Source organism: Drosophila guanche, unplaced genomic scaffold (assembly GCF_900245975.1).
Source record: "Drosophila guanche unplaced genomic scaffold, DGUA_6, whole genome shotgun sequence".
NCBI classification, from domain to species: Eukaryota; Metazoa; Arthropoda; class Insecta; order Diptera; family Drosophilidae; genus Drosophila; species Drosophila guanche.
The window spans coordinates 4,032,917-4,053,264 of record NW_022995751.1 but is presented as its reverse complement, the minus strand read 5'-3'; the positions used below and the strand labels follow the sequence as shown (position 1 = coordinate 4,053,264).

The 20,348-nt window shown below is 44.8% G+C and overlaps 4 protein-coding genes and 1 long non-coding RNA gene across 11 annotated transcripts in view; 1 reads left to right on the top strand and 4 right to left on the bottom strand.

Moving 5' to 3' along the window:
- The first annotated feature begins 256 nt into the window (after positions 1-256).
- LOC117587216 lies at positions 257-10,691 on the top strand. The gene is made up of 3 exons (XR_004574047.1): positions 257-1,280; positions 6,472-6,479; positions 10,679-10,691. It is a non-coding gene; the product is annotated as an uncharacterized LOC117587216 (long non-coding RNA).
- Positions 3,649-6,068, bottom strand: LOC117587212 (3 beta-hydroxysteroid dehydrogenase/Delta 5-->4-isomerase). The gene is made up of 4 exons (XM_034277767.1): positions 6,000-6,068; positions 4,787-5,156; positions 4,455-4,730; positions 3,649-4,391 (listed from the first exon to the last, which is right to left on the bottom strand). Exons 2-4 carry the CDS (start codon positions 5,118-5,120, stop codon positions 3,790-3,792), a joined length of 1,212 nt encoding a protein of 403 aa, XP_034133658.1. The 5' UTR covers positions 5,121-5,156; positions 6,000-6,068; the 3' UTR covers positions 3,649-3,789.
- Positions 6,357-11,158, bottom strand: LOC117587213 (protein rogdi). Its single transcript, XM_034277768.1, has 8 exons — positions 11,011-11,158; positions 9,935-10,059; positions 9,229-9,350; positions 8,768-8,839; positions 8,537-8,668; positions 8,297-8,454; positions 7,893-8,223; positions 6,357-7,463 (listed from the first exon to the last, which is right to left on the bottom strand). Exons 1-8 carry the CDS (start codon positions 11,019-11,021, stop codon positions 7,395-7,397), a joined length of 1,020 nt encoding a protein of 339 aa, XP_034133659.1. The 5' UTR covers positions 11,022-11,158; the 3' UTR covers positions 6,357-7,394.
- A 395-nt stretch (positions 11,159-11,553) lies between these two features.
- On the bottom strand, positions 11,554-13,372 carry LOC117587215 (troponin C). Of its 2 annotated transcripts, none has more exons than XM_034277769.1 (4): positions 13,216-13,372; positions 12,964-13,141; positions 12,480-12,731; positions 11,554-11,968 (listed from the first exon to the last, which is right to left on the bottom strand). In XM_034277769.1, the coding sequence occupies exons 1-4, from the start codon at positions 13,225-13,227 to the stop codon at positions 11,940-11,942; spliced, it is 471 nt and encodes a 156-aa protein (XP_034133660.1). In that variant the 5' UTR covers positions 13,228-13,372; the 3' UTR covers positions 11,554-11,939. The 2 variants fall into 2 exon arrangements, with proteins under 2 accessions (XP_034133660.1, XP_034133661.1); XM_034277770.1 differs by having other exon boundaries at positions 13,219-13,366.
- Positions 13,373-15,654: 2,282 nt separating this feature from the next.
- LOC117587101 (protein draper) overlaps positions 15,655-20,348 on the bottom strand; it is a 15,796-nt gene continuing 11,102 nt past the window's right edge. Inside the window, exons 5-12 of one of the 6 annotated variants that reach the window (XM_034277586.1) lie at positions 19,717-19,963; positions 18,612-19,651; positions 18,064-18,270; positions 17,507-18,007; positions 17,137-17,445; positions 16,924-17,070; positions 16,799-16,831; positions 15,655-16,653 (exon numbers count right to left, since the gene is read on the bottom strand). In XM_034277586.1, the coding sequence (XP_034133477.1) occupies positions 16,403-16,653; positions 16,799-16,831; positions 16,924-17,070; positions 17,137-17,445; positions 17,507-18,007; positions 18,064-18,270; positions 18,612-19,651; positions 19,717-19,963 (2,735 nt within the window). In that variant the 3' untranslated portion in view covers positions 15,655-16,402. The remainder of the gene's footprint in view (positions 16,654-16,798; positions 16,832-16,923; positions 17,071-17,136; positions 17,446-17,506; positions 18,008-18,063; positions 18,271-18,611; positions 19,652-19,716; positions 19,964-20,348) is intronic. The other 5 variants (XM_034277587.1, XM_034277588.1, XM_034277589.1 and 2 more) reach the window with 5 other exon arrangements.

Here is a 20,348-nt window from a genome sequence, read left to right as displayed (position 1 = left end):
GCAGATTGCAGATCGCAGCTCACAAGACATCCAGCATCTACATATACGTACGAGTAGATACAAACATACAAACAAATGTACTTATGTAATAATAACTATTGGTATACCGGATCAACTTCAACCACAAGCAATGCGTCCTTGTAACAAAATCAATTTCAGTCAATTAGAACAAGTTACACCAACAACAAAAGCACAGAGAGCAACATAAAGACAACAAACAACAACAAAAACAACAACAACAAATACATTTTTTAGAAATAAAACAAAACAATGAAAAGACATAAGAGAAAAAAAACAGTTTTCATTATTTTTTTACTGAGGCGCCGTCGGAGGAGGAGGAGGAGGAGGAGAACAAACCGTGGCAGCTGAGGAAGAGGATTGAGAAGCGACGACCCTCGACGGCGCAGGCGCAAAAGCTTTAAATTGAACAAAAATAATTAAATAAATAAATAACAAGAACAAAGATAAAGATAAAGATAAAGAGGAACATTTATAAAAGTCAAACTCTCATTTTATATAGAGAACGAAGAACGAAGAGCAAATAATTAATAATGAATAATGGAGGGTGATGTGCAAAGAGCGATAAATTGTGTGTATAAAGAGTATGCCGTAAAAGATTTTTTAAAAATAATGTACCCATACTTTAAGCTACATAAATACATGCACACAAATGTATATGCAGTTTTCAGTCAAAATGTCAATTGGTGGTTAAAGCCGGGAAAGCAAACCAAAACCAACCCGAAATGCGGCACTAACAGACATAAGGTATAATGTAAAATAGTTATAAAGTGGAAGCAGACATGAAGATATATAGATTGAAAGTGGAGTTGAGGAGAAGTTACGTAGTTACCATATACGAATTGCTTTCCGTTTTTCTCTTACTTATTATTGACTTAAAAACATATCAGTTCTAATTATGTGTATGAGTATGCCACACCATCAAGAAATACGATACAACTACAATTACGATAATGATTACGATAACGATTACGACTACGATAAAATGAAATACAATTTAACTAATGTATGTCTAGGCGCTAACGATCGAAGAAGAATCTTTCTTTTCACCGAACCACAGCACAAACAAGGAGACAGTTGACACAACCACGTTGAAGCCTCGCTAAAAGGCTCTTGGGAAATCGAAAGATCGATATCTTCGATAACATACAACACCATACACACACATTGTGGGCCTTCTACATACACTTGACGTGCTTTTATATGATAGCAATCTTTCACCAACACAAGACAACATTTCTATGCTCAGTTTTGTTTTTTGTGTTTTGTTTTTACATACATATGTACATACACCACACCCATACACGGCACACACACAAACAGTCGACAGAAGAACACGGCATATACACATATATTACTTATGTGTGTGTACGATGAAGAATACTTACATACAAAAGAACCTTCATACGAACGATCACTTGACTATTTTTGCTATAAGTAAGAAATTCCCCCCAGGAATGTGTCAGTTCGATGTGGCAGAACTCCTGCTGACAAACACCTTTACTATATTGACAATATCTCTTATATATTTTACACTATACTATATGGAAAATTATATATTAATATATACAACAAAATGAAGGAAAGAAGAAAACCAAAAACCAAAAACAAAAAACAAAACAAATACAAGTACGAGTAATACATAAACGAAGAGAAGACATGGCGAAACGGCGTTAAAATTGTATTTACAAGAAAAATGCGTAACCAAGCAAAAATGAAATCATTTTAATACTTTATACACATAAAAGTCAAAGGAATCTTTTGCGAAAGACAAAGATAAAGATAAAGTGTAAGAGTAAGAGAAGTGAATCAAGAGACGCGAGGCAATTCGAAATTCGTATGAAACTACAAGGCATTGGATTGCACGTCGAGGATGTTGATGATGATGAAAATACATTTATAAAGTGCCCCGATGCAGGGCCCCCCCAGTTTGTAAGTATTCTACCTATGTAAGTAAAGTAATTAAGGAGGCGCAGGAGGAGAATCAATTAAACATACAAAAATACATTAGACATGCCGTATGGCTCTATACTGTCTACAGAGCCAAGAGCTCGAACAACTTTCAGTGCGAATACTTTAAAGAAACAAACACAAAACCAAATGGTATGATATGAAATGAGCGAGTCTAGAGAGTAAGTCCCAGATGGACACATTGGGATGATGGTGGATAAAGGGTGTTGAATGGTGGGATGAGGGATGTTGGATGTTGGATGCGAGATGTTGGGCCGCGGGAGGCATTGCCAATATGTGTACATAAGGTCTATACATACAAATAAAACATAAACTGGTACAGTACTACACTTACAGCAAACTATACAAGGTAAACAAAAAGAACATAATAATAAAATAATTAAACAAGAAACCAGAAACCAGAAACCGCAACAAACAAACGGAAGTAGCAGCGGTGCCGCTGCGGAAACGGAAGGAAGTGGACGGACGATGATGATGATGATGATGATGATGACACATACACATAAATAGAAGCATAACATGAATTTAATAAACAATTTTTTCATTTCTATAAAGAAATCCGGTAACGAATTTGTATATTTACTACGACCGAAGCGGCAGAACAGAACAAAACAAAAAATAAAACCAAAAAACAACCTTCATAGGGCACCCGCTGTCCCGTATATATACATATAAAAAACCAAATGATATATATATATATATATATATTATATACATAGTTATATAACCAAGAACAACAAATAAACATATAGTTAAATTCAATAATGTTAAGCATTCGACGATGAACAGAACAAACAAACTGGCGGTTAAAGAAATTCAATTATTAATAAGGACCCTCGAGCAAAAGAGCCGATCAGAAGAGAACTAAAGTATGCGGCCACCACAACCATCAGCACAACCATCACCACAACCATCACCACAACCACCAACATCCCAGCCACAACATCAGCCACCACTACACCTCTCACCAACACCATCCACATTTATGAACACACATACACGCCAAAAAACATACAAGAAATGGTGGAAAGAGAACCAGAACCCACTCGGACGGCAGCGAAATTGCATTAGTTTATAGCAGACAAAGTGAGGGACTCACCCACATCCACTTGAAGTACATCCAGCAGTACATACTATCTACATATATGCAGGATAAAGGAGATACCTTTGGGCCTCGTACGAGGAGTGGGTGGGATGGTAAGCTATGGGGAACTCCTCGAGAGCGAGCAGGTAAAGATCGGCAGATGAGCTAAATGCATATTGAATCACACACACATTGACACACACACACAAAAAGAAGCAGAAAACTAAAAGATGATTTTAAACAGAATGAAATTAAATAATGGCATAATAAGTTAAGCTATGGAACATAAGTTTAAAAAACAAACGGCAAAGAAACGCTCTAGAGCAACAAAAAAATAAACAACAACCAACAACAACAAAAACAAAAACAAAACCAAGACAAACAAATATATATATATATATATGAAATAAAAATTATAATGAAAATAACTGAGAAATAAATAAATTAATTCATAATGATAAATAAACAAATATGAACATTGTTCAAAAACATAAAACATCAATTGTGTTTTGAATTCATTGTGTTGGGGGGGAGTGTGTGGTGTGTTTTTCCAGTTTCCCGATATCAAAGTATTGTTTAGTTAACAAACAATAACCAATTTATTGAACTATAGATGTGGGAGTGTTGGTAGGGGCAGTACATAAAAATGCAACTTACAATATCAGAAATACAACTACGAGTAAGCAACATAATCTGTGGGATAATCCGTACAAATCTCAGCTGGACTTCTTGAGCTTATTGGCCTGTTGCTTCTGGTCCCACCATCGGGCATACCACTTGGCACTGCGCTCGGCACTGGCATCCGCGTCGAACAGTGGCATGTAGTCCATGTGTATCGCGGCGCGGAGTCGATTGTACATCAGCATGGAGGACGTGTAGGAGGCGATGGCACGGGGGGAGTAGTGCAAACGGTATTTGGTGTAGGGATAAGCCACGCGCACCACCACCTCCAGCAGGAAGGCGAGAAAGAAGAACAGAAAGTGGGGCAGATACCACCAGCTGGTCTTCACCTTGAAGCGCTCACCGAGCAGGGCCATCTTCTGGATGAAGCGCGATACGTCGTTGATGCCCGTGTCGTCGGTGACGAACACTGGCAGGCCATTGACCGCCTTGCTGGAGACCTTCAGGGCCTTGTAGGCACAGAGGTGGCCCCAGGCCACGTTGCCGGCGTAGACCAGCTGCTGTTTGCCCCCGACTCCGGCAATCCGTGGGAAGACCCAGCCACGCGTCGACAGATACTCAAAGGTCTTTGTCACAAAGAGCGAGTCACATTCGCCGTAGGTCAGCGGGGCACGAATGGCACAGGTGGCCAAGTAATCTGCCAAGAGAGTTTTAAATGAAAGACACTACCCGACAGCTAGGACAGTGGGCCAAGACTCACCCTCCTGGTTCTGGAGTGGGGCTCCGTTGGAGTTTAGCACAATGTTCTCGCCCCGGAGCTTGCTCGAGGCGTAGCCTGCAATCAGGAACTGGCTGTCCTGCTCCCAGAGCGTGGCGCCGTCCAGGGTGGGTGTGTCCGTCTTGGATTCCGTTGAATTGATGATCGCCGCGAAGGTGCTGCGCCCCTTGAAGGGCACAAAGCACACGGACGTGCAGCTGGTGTAGACCAAACGCTTCACATTGTTCTGAATGCACAGATCCACCACGGCCAGGGTGCCTGAAATGAATCAATGGTAAATTGGAGTTGGCAATCTCAAGCGAACACAAACTTACCCTTCACATTTACACGGTCCAGCTCTTCGTAGTTGGGTGGATATTCGATCTTCACCGAGGCGGCGCAGTGGAAGACGCCATCCACTCCGGCAAAGACTGGGTTGAGGCTCTCGCGATCTACGCCAATGTCGCCTATAAAGGTGCGCAGTATGGACGTTTCCGGATGGCCAATGTTGTTCTTGTAGGGCACAATGTCCAGCGAACGGACCTCCCTGATGCCCAGCTCAGTGCGACGCTCCAGCAGCTGCTTAATGATGTGCTGACCCAGAAATCCGCTGCCGCCCGTTACGAGCACCACCTCGCCGTCACCGCTACTACTACTGCTGCTGCTCATTGCTGGTTGATGGTTAATGGCAACTGGTTGTTGGAACTACAAGTACAAGACAAGTGCTTCAATGAGACCAAATGCAAGTTAAAGTTTGAGAAGTGAAGTTTCCGTCAGAATGGTTTTAATTGATGCGCCATGAGACGACGCGTCTGTCGCAAGTGGTCGAGATTGTCGTTAAACCTGGGCATACACATATAATAAGCCATTTAAACCAGCTCATCACGGCCTTCTTCGAGGGTCAGCAAATCTTGTTTCGGAATGACTAGGCGGGTTTTCAAATGATCGTCTTGTCTTATGCTTACGTGACGCTCCTCTACCGGTCTACCAAAGGTGATACATGAACATCCGAGTATTGTTAGTTCACATATTTAATTCATGCTCTCTGTCTGGCTCAAGTGGCTGGCCTTTTCTCTGATTACTCTCATTATCATAGCTGGAAAATTGGTTTTGTTTTGCATTTAGTTTTACAACATCCAAGATATAGTATCATAACTTTTCCTTTAACGTTCATTTTTCGGCTTTCGATTTCCTCTTTGTGTGTTACTCGGCCACGGTCAACAGTTTTGTGTAATTTTATTTAACAGCACGCCAGTCCAAAGGCCAGCAGCGTCTTTTGTGCAGACTCCAATGAAAGACTCGCTGCAGAAAGTCAACAACAAATGCGCTAATGTTGACGCGGGCTGGCTGACTTCGCGGTTACAACACATGCAGCACAATAATTACTGCGAACTGGTTTCCCTGTCTATTTCGACGTTCAAACGTCAAAGCACTTGATCTAGTCACTTCGATTTTTATTGCAAGTCCAGGAGTCCATTTAGAACAGCAAACTGCTAACGATCGACACGTGGAAGTAGCCACAAACTCCGATCTCAGAAACCCGCTTACCAGGAGATAAAACGCTGTATAAAAGTAACAATCCAAACTGTCTGCTTGCCGACTTTGAAATGTCTGCTGGCCCAAAACAAACCGACTCTCAAATGATAGCCAGACAGATGGGCTTTTGTGAGCTTTCGATAGGCAGCACCGCGCTGTGCTATCGATCGATGGTGTCTATCGGCGCGCGAAAGATAAAACTTTGAACGTGCTGGTAAAATGTAATTTTTATTCAACAACAATTAAATGAATGTGGACAGTAGTAAGTACGCTTAATTATACATAAATAGTTGTCTTCATTTTTTTGTCCCAGGCATTTCGGGACGGGGGTGCATAGGCAATTGCAATGTTCAATAAGTACAGTGATAATTGTTTTCGTTGCGTTTCTCTATTAACAAACTTTTGAGGTTTACAAACGTTAGGGTTAACGAGAAGTAAAAGGCCGTCGATACAAATGACTTTGAATTACGATTTAGGAATAGAGTTTTTTAGGTTTTGTTTTAGGATTAGGTGCACTTAACCATTAACGAACAGATATACAACAGGTATACGGAATACGGTTACGTTCACATTTACGTTTACGATTACAAATACGAATACAAAACGGTGTTTAGTACAATTAAAAATTCTGTTCACATTTCGATTTGGTTTATTACAACAATATCATGTAAATGCCAATGTAAATGTAAGTTCATATATGCAATATATGTATGTTTGTATGTATTTAATTGTAGATAAGTAACTTCCCCTTAAGTACTGCACAACTTTTAAGTACTGTAGGTCTGACTGTATGGATTGACTGCTGCTGACATTGATTACATTGCACGGACAAACATAAATAGTGGGGTAGTACATTAACATTAGATTACACTGATTACAGATTACAGATTACAGATTACACATACGAATAAACTATAATTATCTATCAATTTCAATAGTTACACATACAAAAAAACACATCTCAGTTTTTCATGTATCATTCTAATGCTATTTAGATGCATTTTGATGCATAATTGGAGTGACGTGAAGCGATGAATTTGGAACTCAACTCAAGTTCTATATAGCTATATATGGTATAGGGTAATAGTAATGGTATTATAACATGAATGCTGATTGTGTATATATTAAACTAGCTGTATAATATGTGTATAACGTTGTCGTGTATATAGAAGTACATATGTGGTATTTAGTACGCATGGGCATTATGGGTATGGGTGTGCCTTTTCCAGTAGCAACTTTTCAACTAACATTATTTACTTTGCTATTACACGTACGATTCTTTATTAGCTATTATTGTTGTTATTGTTTTTTGTCGCCGACGATTCCACCACAGTTATCGGATAGGGTATCCAGGGTATCCATCCTATCCTGTCTGCTATCCTTTCTGCCAGTTTGCCAGGCTGCAATTCAGTACGACAATGCCGAGGGCGAGCGGGAGCCGACTGTGAAATCTTTATACACCGAAAACACAGAAATCTGCGGAAGAGTACAAATGTCAAATTAAAAATACACAAATAACTCTTGCTCATATCCCCATATCCATATCCCATATTCCCATCCCCCTCATTGCTGCCACACTTGCCAATCTTCATTTGGGCCAATTTAATTGCCGACTTGCGTCACAGTCAAGAACTGCATGCAGCATGGCCCTGGCAGTCGGCCAACATTTACATATATACAATTTGGCAGCATCTTGTGGGTGGTTCGGTGTTGAAAATGGGACACCATGTGCTCTTATGGGGCGGTACGATGACGATGCCAATGAGTTATCAGTTCAAGAGCAAATGCCCTTATCAGAGCGAAACAAAGTAAATCCCCAAAATGAAGTAATTGATGTGTGGATGCTTGTACAGCATGTTTAAACGTATCTTTCGTTTTAGGAAACCCCGCAGCGGAACACTGTACCTTGTCTTTTAATTGCTGGCACAGTTTCTGGCCATTCATCAGCAGCAGCAGCACATCGTTGAGCCACTGGACAGAGGCTTCCGCCTGCCGGGAATCGAACCGCATCGTGCCCTGGTTGTTCAGCAGCTGATAGACGGCAATAATGAGCTTGTGGCTTTGCAGATAAAAGCTGACGGCCAGATCCTCGGGCAGGTTGGGCACCAGCGACTTCATGTTACGCCCCTTGATAAGCTCGTCGATGGGCTTCTTCTTGGGCACCAGCAGGCTGGTGCGGCCCCGCTGCAGCGCATCGAGAATGTTGCCTATCACATGCAGCACTTCGTCGGAGGTTCTGGCGCGTGTAGCATGGGGGAAATGAATATTAATAACCTCGCATCTCGACAACAATGTCGAATGTGACTCACTTGAAGTGATAAGAATCATCAACGTCGTCAATGTGATTGATTGCTGTCTGTAGATGATTAGCGGCATCCTGAACCTGCTGCAGCTTCCACGGCGAGTCTTGTGTGATTGAGGTACGTTGCGTTTGGCTTGGAGCTTTGCACAGCTTAAAGCTAATATCCTGCAAGCACACAAACACACACACACACACGATTAGTCATCACATACATACATATGTACATGGAATGATTAACTAAACTTACCGCCTGTGTTATGGCATCGCCCGTTAGGGTTAGGACCGCCTTCAGCTGATCGGGCGACACGGTGAGTATGAACTTTTCAGTCTTCTTTCCCTCGTTTTCGTAGAGCGGCACTGGAAATCGATGCGCACACTCCTCCAGTGTGGCACAGGTGGGGAATGGGTGCCAGATTAGCTATGCTATCTCTTGGATTTGTTTTGCTTTTTGCTTTGCTTTGCTTTGCATAGTACTTACCACCAGAATGGCTCGCAGTTGTTTCAATATCGCGTGTACTTCTTGCCGCAGCACCCATTCGAATTCAATTTGCTGTGGCGGGAATGTTTGCATATTTGTTTGTGGGTTTGTTCGTATGTTTTGTGCGATAGCGCCAGAGAGTCGTACAGCACAGAACAGCAGAGCACCCAACCAACGGCCACAGAAATAGGTCGTAGTCGTCGTCCCACCAGACAAATGGCACGTTCCGTGAACAAATCAATAAAGTCAGCATTTTGCGGGTGTTGGCGAGGGTACGAACGAAGAAAGAGCAGACACAGAATCAATCAATAATCAATAAATAGCTTTAGAGGGGCACGCACAGATTAACACGATTAATTGCACTACATTTCGGCAACGGCACTATGTCTGTCTTTGCGTCTGTCTGTCCGTCCATCCATCCCGTTCCGTTGATTGTTGTCATGGTTTTATAATTTACGTACCAGATTCAGGGCCTCCTCCCGCTCCGTGTCCACGAGCATTTTCATTGCGCTCTTCGGCTTTTTCCGCGCTGGGATGTATCTTCGTTTGTTCTCAGCAACGCCAGCAATTTGTATTGTGAGCGCTGTAAATTTTGTTATTATTTGAGTTGTTGTTGTTTAATAAATACTGAAAGCAGTGTGACCGCGGAATTATCTACCAAATATACCGACAGACCCTCGGAAGTATACCCTTGAATTTTCAGAATATACTGTAAATATACCGTAATCTTAAATCATTTTCCTCGACTTTGATGTTCTATTTGATATTACCAGGTTGCAAGGTCTTTTAACACTGAAACAACCATTTAATCCGTTTGAAGAATCAATTTGACATATTTTAAATGCTAATTGTTATTGGTTTGTATTCATTATGATCTTATATTTTACAAATTCAAACAGTCAAATCTCCCCGTCTGTAAGCAAGGAAGCTTTGTAATTGTATGTTACATATATATACATACATATATCTGTTAACTGATATCATAACAATTTTTGAAAAACAGCGCGCTCAATAAAATAACTAAAGTTCGACAACAGTTCTGGGCGCACTGCTATGTCGCTGTTGTATGTGCGTGCTGTTAACGAACTAAAATGTTATTTGCTGCTGCAAGCTGCCCGCTATGACACTCGCTTGTGACAGTTTGAAATTCAAAAATTGTTTACTTACGCTTGCGGATTGGCGGGGGCGTCGTCAGCAGAGCCGTCTCCGGCACAGTGTTCAGGACATGCTGGTGATACCCGCTGCCACTGCGCTGGCGGTGGAGCGGCTGGAACGACCAATTCGTTGTGGGGCTGGAAGGAAAAAACAAGTAGAGAGCTCAGGAAGACCACGTACTGTTATTATTTCACATTATTTCGATTTGTTTGCGTTGGTGAATTAAGTTTGCGTTAGATTTTGGCTTGATTTGATTCAAACTTCGGTGCTAATTGGCACTCGGCAGCTGTTCTTGTTTGTTGTTGTTGTTGTTGGTGTTGTATGACTCACGTCACACGGCGTCCCACAGCTTTCGGCGCTGTCGTCGGCGTCTGGTTTCCGCGCACCAACTGAAGAATTTACCCGATTACCCGATTCGAACAAACTGCATTCGCATGCGCATGCATTTACGAGTATGCATATACGGCGGGGTTCCCATCGAATCGGATCCACTCCGCTGCACTCCGCAGTCCGCACCGACCGAGCAAGCGGAGACGAGACGGGACTGATCGGATTGCATTGAATCACTCGCCTCGTGGCTGCAGCGCGTGTCAGCACTCTCTCACTCAGACATGGCCAAGCATTACAAAATCGAATGACTGCCTGCCTACCGCCTGCCTTCCCAAACAAAAAAAACAAATCAGCTTATCAAGCCACAAAATGCTGGCCTGGCCAACACATACACTCGCACTCGCACTCGCACTCACACTCGCACAGACACATACGCACAAATTTACAACAGCCGCCCGCCCAGCCGTTTATCAGGTCCATTTTTGTTTTATAATTTATTTGATAAGCCAATGTCAAGAAAATTGAAAAGGCCACAAACAAGAGTATCGCATCGGATTGACTGGGGCTTTTAAAGCATTTATGCCATCATAAATTTTATAGGCACGACCGTTCCGGCGCTTGGTGGTGTTGGAGGCGGTGGTGCCGGCGGCTGCTTTTAGCACGTTCACATTCATTTTTGGCCAAAACAAACAGAACGCAGCGGAGTTGTTATTATATAAATAACGGTAGACTAGAGACACTGTAGCACTTTCTTTTACCTCTGCGGCATGTTGGATGGATGGATGGTTGATCCTGCTGCTTCTTTATCAATTGCAAACACTGGTGGCGCGTACCCACATTCACTCGAATTTGTCACGAGACAAGACAATGTCAAAGGCACTGCGGGGTGTGTGTTGCTCGGGGGAAACTCTGTGGCCCCTTTGGGTTATGTTCCGTTCGGTTGGTTGGAGGTAGAAGCAGAAGCAAAAGCGGTACAAACGCTTTACGCTGAGCGCTCAATGGCAGCGGAGGCCGATGGCAGCAGCAACGGCAACGGCAACGGCAACGGCAGCAACGATAGCGACAAGAGCAGCGGCAACAATGACGACCCACCGACGGCTGACGGCTAACGGCTGACGACGGACGGCGGCGTCCGAGGCCAATGCTCGTTTGTAGACTTGTAGAGTTAACGTGGTTAAAAGTTGTGGAAGCTTTCGGCAGCTTTCTTCAGCTGCTTGTCGGTTGCTTGGCGGTGTTCGCTGTTCGGCGGCTTTCGGCAAGCGGCTGCAAGAAGTGGACAGACAACAGGTTGCTTGGTTTGTTGTCATAGCGCATAACACTTTATTTTTTTTTGCATACACAGCTTTCCGTTGTTGCTGCTCTTTTAGTATAAAAAAGTAGTACAAAAATTTCTATTTCTACTAGTATTTGGCATTATTTCGTTGGATTTGTTTGCACTCCCACCGAAACACAAGAGCATACAGCCGTGGAGGGGGAGTGAAACAAGTGTGCAAATATAAACAGTCAAAACGTGTGCCCAACAGGTGTACCGGTGTGTGTGTGTGTGTGTGTAGAGGTGTATAGGTGTGTGCATGTGATGCAGCTGTGTGTGTGGATGTGTGTATGTGTGTATGGGTATCGGGTGTTCTGTGTGTCTGTGTTGGTGGTTGTGGGCGTGGTCATGGGCAAAAAGACGCAGTGCGTCTATTTACTCGCCGGTCATCATCTCCATGAATTCTGTAAATTAAACGAAATGACAGACATTAAACCGATGGCAGAGGAGGGGAGAGGCGGATAGCGCATATCGCACATAACAACCGCTATATGCATTTAAAAATAAATACTCGTATTCCATAAACACCGAGCGTGGAAAATAAAGAAGCGGAGGCGAGAAATGTGTATGGAAAATGTTGTGCCGGAGGGACGGACAGGCGGCAATCGAATTTTGTATGTCGCGCCTAAAAATAGCCAGCGATATGCTCCATGAGAGCTGTGATCAAGTTGTCATAATCGAGGCGATCTCAAGATCACCCACAGCACTAACACGAACAACCATCATCATCATCTTTTTCATCCTCAGCTGGCCCCAATGATCAGATTCGAATTTATGATTTGCCAGATTGTGTGTGGGTGGGTGAATTGGTGGGGTGTGTGCGGGTATGGGGAAACATTGGGGTGGGGCATAACCGAGACGCAAGCCACTAGAATGAATGAAAATACTGCATGGCATGGAGGCCACGCGACTCACCGTCGAAATCCACTGTACCGGAACCATCACTATCGATCTCCTCGATCATCATGTTGAGTTCCTGATCGGTCAGCTGATCGTCGAGCTCCTTCAGGATCTCCTTCAGGCAGGTGGTGGGAATGAAGCCATTGCCCTGCTTGTCGTACAGGCGGAAGGCCTCACGCAGCTCCTTCTGCATGGCCTCGGCATCCTCCTCCACAATGAATTTGGCAGCCAGCTGCACGAACTCACCGAATTCCAAGCGACCGGACTCTATGGAAGAAAAAACAAATGTATAAATAGCTGCCCAAACTGCTGGAAACTGTCGGAGCTGAGTCGAAAGTATAGATAATTATCTGCCGCGAGTTTACGATGATAATAAATCAATGACACTCACTGACTAAGTGAAATTTGATCATCAATATTCGGACAGGCCCTGCCAGGCAATGCCAAGCAATAATGAATCATATTTTCGCTCATCTTCTCTGAACTTTTGATCACTTACTGTCCTCATCGACCTCCTCGATGAGTTCCTCCAAGATCTTCTTGTCGAAGGGCTGGCCCATCAGACGCAGGATGTCGGCAACCATTTCGGTGGGAATGGAGCCAGACTTCTGGTGATCGAAGCTGTTGAATGCCTTCTGTAGCACGGCAATCTGCTCGGGGGTAAGATCCTCATCTACCTGGTCCAATAGAGGCAATCAAAAACACAATTAATATCACATTAGGGCGAAACTCTTAAATGGTGAGGCCTTACGACGCTGCTCATGTTGCTGCTGGTTTCTGGTTGCTGTTTGCTTTCTGTTTCAAGTTTGATCACAATCTCACGAGCCGATCTCCGTGGAATCTTCGTGCCTACTACGACGCTGCGCGGATGCGTTTTCCAAAATATAGCACAGAAAGAACATCGGGATTGCCCATCTGAACTTGCCACATACAGAAACCCGAGCACGAGCACGAAAACAAGATCCCCGAGCGTACGATCGGATCGGTGGTGTATATACATATGTATATACATATGTTTGTAGCGCTTTTCCACGCTGATGCCTGTATTTTATTGTTTTTTAGAAATAACTGTAAATGTGCTATCGGAAAAAGCAGAAATAAAACGCCCAAAGCAGACGCAGACCCCAGCGTGCTCGTGGACAAAGGAGAGGGCGACGGCTGACCCGACAGAGAGCCGTATAGTGGTTTTCCACGGACAGCAATCGGAGATGGAGCGGGAGTGGGAAGCGAAGCGAGAGCAGCCGGAGAAGACGCCACAGTAGCTGCATACGAGTATGTGTTCTAGCCAGCTATAATGCGATGCGTTGCGTCGTCCGTCCACCGCCATGGAATCAGATAAACAAACACAGACACGCACAGACACATCTGCAAACCGTGGAGAAAATAACACTCGGCATTCCCAGGTATTCCACGGTAGCTTGTCATCATATATTAAGTGCACTTGTTGGCAGACATGCCGGCCCAGAGTGTAGTAATTTGCGTTTGTGGGGGACTGGGAGATCCACACCTCGACTAGTCACAACATCTGCTACGTCACGTCACTCTTTGGTTTCCCCACAATCTGACGTCTGGCGTCTGGTCTGGCGTGCTCTATTTCCCACCAATATTGTTATTAAATGTATCGCATTGCAAATGTGACGAAAGTCGACAAACGCTGAGTCGCTTCATAATGAATGGAAAACGAAACAATTGTAGCGACTAAACTTAAAATAGATTTAAAAGTAGTTTCCTATGGTGGATTTATAGCTATTTAATTAATAATCGATTTAAAACTAACGTGCAGCACTCTGGCGCCCCCACAACGAGCGGTTATAACATGAACTAATCTAATTTACTTCCAGCAGAGGCCGTCGATCTACGGAGTGACGCCACCAGAGAAAAAATGTAGTTCAAGAAATCGTCGGTTGTCGGTAGGGAGCATCGCTGCAGACCAACGAAATGGAAAGAATCGCAGATTTTGGCAACGATGTCAGCCAACAATTACCAACCAACAAATGCGAGCAAATGCGATTGATCGGATTGGAGCGGAGTCTACGTTTAACCTGCAGAACATACACACACATACATACATAAGTACATAAATACCCATATTGTAAATATATGTAATACGATTTTTGTACTAAAAAAAATACGTTTGCATACTTTTGGAATGCGATAAATTTGTGAAGTATCTTTTGGGGGCGGCGGTTGTTCTCATGAGTGTGGCATACTTTTAGGCTGAAAAGAATTACAAATATAATTACAAAATAGCGCAAAACAGCCATACCCTGAGGTCCTTGGGGTGTTTGATGGACTTCAGCGATACAGGAGACTAATCCTCTCGCCAAGAGGCATGCCATGTCCTGATCCGGCAGGAAACAGCCGTGTTATAGCTTTGTAGGGATTCTAAACAAAAACAACACTCAAATGGCATTATCCTTAATGTCCTTGCACCGGAAGTCATTGCGAAGGATCCGGGAAATTGTTCCGAGCACGAGGAGGCATGGCATGTCCATATCCGAAAGGAAACAGCCGAGCTTTAGCGTTGTAGGGATTATATTTAAAAACAACGTTAAAATGGCATTATCCTTAATGTCCTTTCACCCGAAGTGATTGCAAAGGATAAAGGACATTGTGCCGATCACGAGGAGGTGTGGCACGTCCAGGTCGGCCCACAAATAAAGGAGAAAACAACAAAACAAATCTGTCCTGTTGTTGTTGTCAATTTATATTGTTGTACAACAAAAGTTGTTGTACACAGTGGCGCCCCCGATCACGACGGCCACTTCTTGAACTAAAATAGTGTAGTTCGCAAATTGACCGCTCAGAGTTGTGGAGCCACTGTGAACTTTTAAAATTGCTTCGCTCCAATGGCCGAAAACTGGAACATTTTCAGACCGAGTACCAGGCGAACAGAAATCAGCAGAAGGCAACTGGTTTCTATGTTTTTTTCACCGTGTCAAAAGCTGGCTCCTATGAAATTGCAAAGTACACAGTGTCAAGAGCTGGCTGCTTCGAAATGCATTTTTTTTTTCTTAATCGCACATTTTGTCGTTCCCATTCCCATAATAAACACAATTGATTTTTTGTTAAAATATTCATACATCTTTTATTTGATATCTTCGCCTTCTTAAGACCGATTATCTATATGAACAGTAATCTATCAACTACATACATACATACATATTTTGAATTAAAATATTTGGATTACAACTTGAAAACAATACGTGCTACGTGTAAATATTTGATCTAAAAAACATTTTAAACCATTTTGGCCAATCGTTTTCATATTACAGACAATTAAAATACAATATTCTTTACCCCAAATTTGTTCAACACTTCCCCCGCGAATTCAGTTCTACAAATATGTGTCTTATGAAAAATAGAAATACCGGATGCTTAACATGCTATTGATATCAATTTGTATATACTCGTATTTTACTCGTGTTTAAAATGATTGCAACCTTCGATATGGGGCAGCTTCTCTTGGAGACAGACATCCAATGCACAATCGTTTCTTAACAGGAAGAGGTGTATAGGTACTTATTTGTATACGTATTTACTTAGGGTATAAGTCGTTTATGTGTATAATGAATTGAATGAGCATAATGAGCAAAGGTGTATGTATAAAACGAAAGACATTTACAAAAGTCAGGTCGACACTCTGGGTTGTATAGGGCCCCCTGAATAACAATTTACAATACAAATTGAGCATACACATCTTACTGACATATTCTGAACGAATTGACGAGCAATGAAACAATACATACAAATTTGTACATACAAATATATCGAATGCAAGACGCTCATTCTACGAAGAGGCAGACAAAATACATAACTAAAATGCTATCGAATAAATTAGGCTAAAATGCAGACCCTTTAAAATATCATGGTTCGCAGCAGTTGCAACTTAAAACATATCCACGTGACTGTTGGGTGTGCGTGTGTGTGGTGCTTCCTTATTTGCGGAACTCCGGACTGGAGCTGGGCGAGGCAGTCGATACATTGTCGATGTTGGTATTATCGAAACTTTCGTGCTGCGGCTCTGGCTCTGTGGGTGGCTCTGGCTTCGTCAGCAGCACCGTCATGTTCTTCAGGTTGTTGGGTTTCTCCTCATCGTGATTGATGTTGAGCATGGTGTCGTTCATGCGATGATAGTGGGGCTTCTGCGAAGTGCTTGGCCGTGAGTAGTCTAGATGATCGTATTCCCCTATGAAAAGTTGTAAAGAAGAAATCGTTTTAGTTATCAAACTCTGGAAACTAAGTTTCTAACTAAGTTCACATTTGACAATGGACAAGACTGAATAAAAATGGGCCAGACAAAGCACTCAAAATACACAGCATCGCCCGCTTACCCTCTGGAAACAAAATCTTGCTATAAATTTTCACTGATTTTGGCCAAAATGTATGCAAATGTGGAATACATGATTAGTTGCAAAAGCGTCGAGAAAAGTTTGGAGAGAATTATCTGACAGCTTACCGGGATCTTTGTAGCCCTCTTTGTGCTTGATCTCATCGTAGACATGCTCCTCCTTCAGTGAATCATTGTACACGTTCGGATTCGTTAGGTCCGCATTTAGGTTCTTGTTCAGCAGATCGTGGTTATAATTGATCGAGTAGCTTCCCACTGAGGATGGACACATGAAATCGTTAGCCAACAACCAAAGACATATGTAGATCTATCCGATCTTACCTCTGCCACTGGCATTGGAGTCGTCACCGCTGTATTCTGTGCTCAACGTGCTCCTCTGGTCCAAGTTGTTCATCTTTCGCGCATTGTTCTGCAGTAGGCGCGTCTCTGCCTGCATGCCGTAGACGGGATTATCAAAGTTGTGATTGCTGGGCGGCCAGGTGGTTGCCGTGTCGTGTGTGTAATGCACGTGAGCGATCTCCGTTTTCAGATTGGAGACCCTCCTTCGGTAGTAGAAGAAGACTGCGAATGTAATGAAGGCGAAGAGCGTGAGTAGTACCAGGGTTAGGGCAACGCTCGCTCGTCCCGCTGCTGAAACACATGAAAGATAGAGTGGATTAATAAGAGGAATGTCATATGGAGGATGACTCACATTTATCGTTGGCCTCGGCTATGCGCTGGGATGCAATCAGCTCCTCACAGTTCTCCCCGGTGTAGCCGCTGCGGCAGACGCAACCGTTTGCCGCATGGCACTGGAAATTGGCCGATGGACACGCACAGGCGTTCATGCAGTGCTCGCCGTAGAAGCCCTCTGGACACACCTCATCGCAGCGGGTGCCGGTCCAGCCGGTCTCGCAGATGCACATGCCATCGTTCTTCCGACAGACCTTGTGGTGGAGGCAGCGGCAGCGCTGGGCACATCCCTGGCCGTACGTGTCTGTGGGACAGGACTCGTTGCAGTTGGCCCCCGTCCAGCCGGGCAGGCACTGGCACTGTCCACTCACATGGTTGCACTCGCCACCGTGCTCGCAGTTGCACTTGAGCTTGCAGCCGGGACCATAGAGTCCAGGGGGGCACGGATGCTCGCAGGTGAGGCCCAGATATCCAGTGCGGCAGAGTATCTCTCCGGTGATGTGGTCACAGCTCTTGTTACCTACAAAGCAATGGGAGTATTAGCTTTTGGATGATTCATTTACTAACACAACTTACCGTGTAAAATCTCTGGGCAACGCTCCTTGCACTCCATGCCGTAGAATCCAGTCGGGCAGGGTTCGCTGCAGTCGGTGCCGGTCCAGCCGGGTGAGCAGATGCAGTTGCCATTGTCCGGATCGCACGATGAATTGTTGAGGCATCTGCAAACTTTATTACAATTTTCACCATAGTAACCGGTCCGACAGTTGGTCTCGCAATGAACGCCTTGGGTTTTGGCCATCAGACAACAAGGAAAACGGGACGACAAAATATAAACCAGAAACAGAAACACACGAGTGCAAAACCAGAAAAAGCTAATTAAAATTTTGTAAAAACCAAACGACATGCATGCAAAAATTATAGACGATAGATGGGGAGATGGATAATGAGATGCGATGGATGAGTGCAATTTGTTAGTTGGCTATGATCTATCTGTTAGAAGGGGGCAATTCTCCTGCAGGGATTCGATTGGGAACTGTTCTCTTTTGATTCATGAACGAATGGAAGCAAATGATCTGACGTGAGAGGCGGGCGTGGAAGGGTGAACGGGATTCCGAATATTGTACCTCCCCAATCCTGCTTGCAGACGCAACGCCCATTGGTGGCATCGCAGGCCAGACTGTTGTGCAGATCGCACTGGCACTTCTGACTGCACTCGTGTCCGAATTTGCCCGCATCGCACTTCCGCTCGCATCGTTCGCCCATCCATCCGGCCGCACAGGTGCAGCTACCGTTCTGCGGATTGCACGCGGCATTGTTGTGGCAGTCGCACACGCTGCGACAGTCCTGCCCAAAGTGATTCAGATCGCAAGGCCGGTCGCACTTGATGTTCTTCCAGCCGGCAGTGCAGAGGCACTGGCCCGTCTCCGGCACGCACTTGGCTCCGTTCTGGCAGTCGCAGCGCAGGGCGCAGTCCTGTCCAAAGGTCCCTGGTGCGCAGCTCTCCTCGCACGTGGGTCCGTGGAAGCCGGCTGCGCACAGACATGTTCCATTCACTGGGGAGCACTTTGCGCCGTTCTTGCAGTTGCACGTCTGCTCGCAGTTGAGGCCGTAGCGCAGGAAGGTGCAGGGACGCATGCACTGGGCGCTACTCCAGCCAATGCTGCACTGACATCTTCCCGTCTCTGGGTGACACAGCTCCGTGTGCTCCATGTCGCACTCGCAGGTTTGGTTGCAGTCCGGCCCGAACTTGTCCGTCGGGCAGATACGCTCCTCGCACCGATCACCGCGCCAGCCCGCGTTGCAAATGCAGACACCGGTGGCCCGGTCACAGGTGGCGTCGTTCTCGCAGCTACAGTTCTGGGTGCAATTCAGGCCAAATGTGTTCAAGGGGCACTCGTCGAAGCAGCGCTCCCCTTGGTAGCCAGGTGGACACTCGCACTGTCCGCTGATGTGGTGGCATGGGGCTCCCTTGTAGCACTCGCAGGAGAGCTCGCAGCCGGGGCCGTAGCTGCCCACGGGACACTTGTTGGCGCACACGTCACCCGTCCATCCCGGATTACAAATGCAGGCACCGCTCTCCGGCTCGCACTTGCCGTCGTTCTGGCAGGGACAATCTTGCTGGCACTGTGCTCCGTGCTTTCCGTCTGGACAGCGCATATCGCATCTGGTTGGGAGGGAGATTAGTATGGGGAATCTCATCTCGCTGGCCACAATCTGGTGGACACTTACAGGGGACCCGTGAAACCGGGCGCACAGGAGCACTCGCCAGAGACGTGATGACACTTGCCACCATTCTCGCAGCGGCACTCCTCGATGCAGTTGGCGCCAAAGCGTCCCTCCGGACAGACATCGGAACACCTGGCGCCCGTATAGCCCTTGGCGCACTCGCACTCCCCGCTGAAGGGCTCGCAGAGGGCATTGTTCAGGCAATCGCACTGCATCGAGCAGTTCCGTCCGTACCAGCCAGAGGGACAATCTAACGTGCAAAAAGTTAGAGACAATCTGGATTAGCAGCGGCTCTCTCTCGCTTTGTACAGTACTTGGGGACACGTTAGACTGGGTGCTTGGACAGTTAGTGGCTGCTTTATCTTGTTCTTGATCTTTGCTTTGCTGGCGACTAAGCCACGCCACGACCAGGAGTACTGCTCCAAGAACGTGCCGTGTGTGAATAAACACTGATTCTGCGGAGGGAACTGCGTTTTTGTTTGGGTGTGAATTAGAATTGGTTGGGTGTGTGTGTGGTGTGTGTGCTCTTGGTTAGACTAAGATTTCGACTCAAAATCAAATATTAAATGCAAATAAAGCTATACAACAAGCACATACAATAAAAACATAGATATGTACATAGACTACGGTTATAA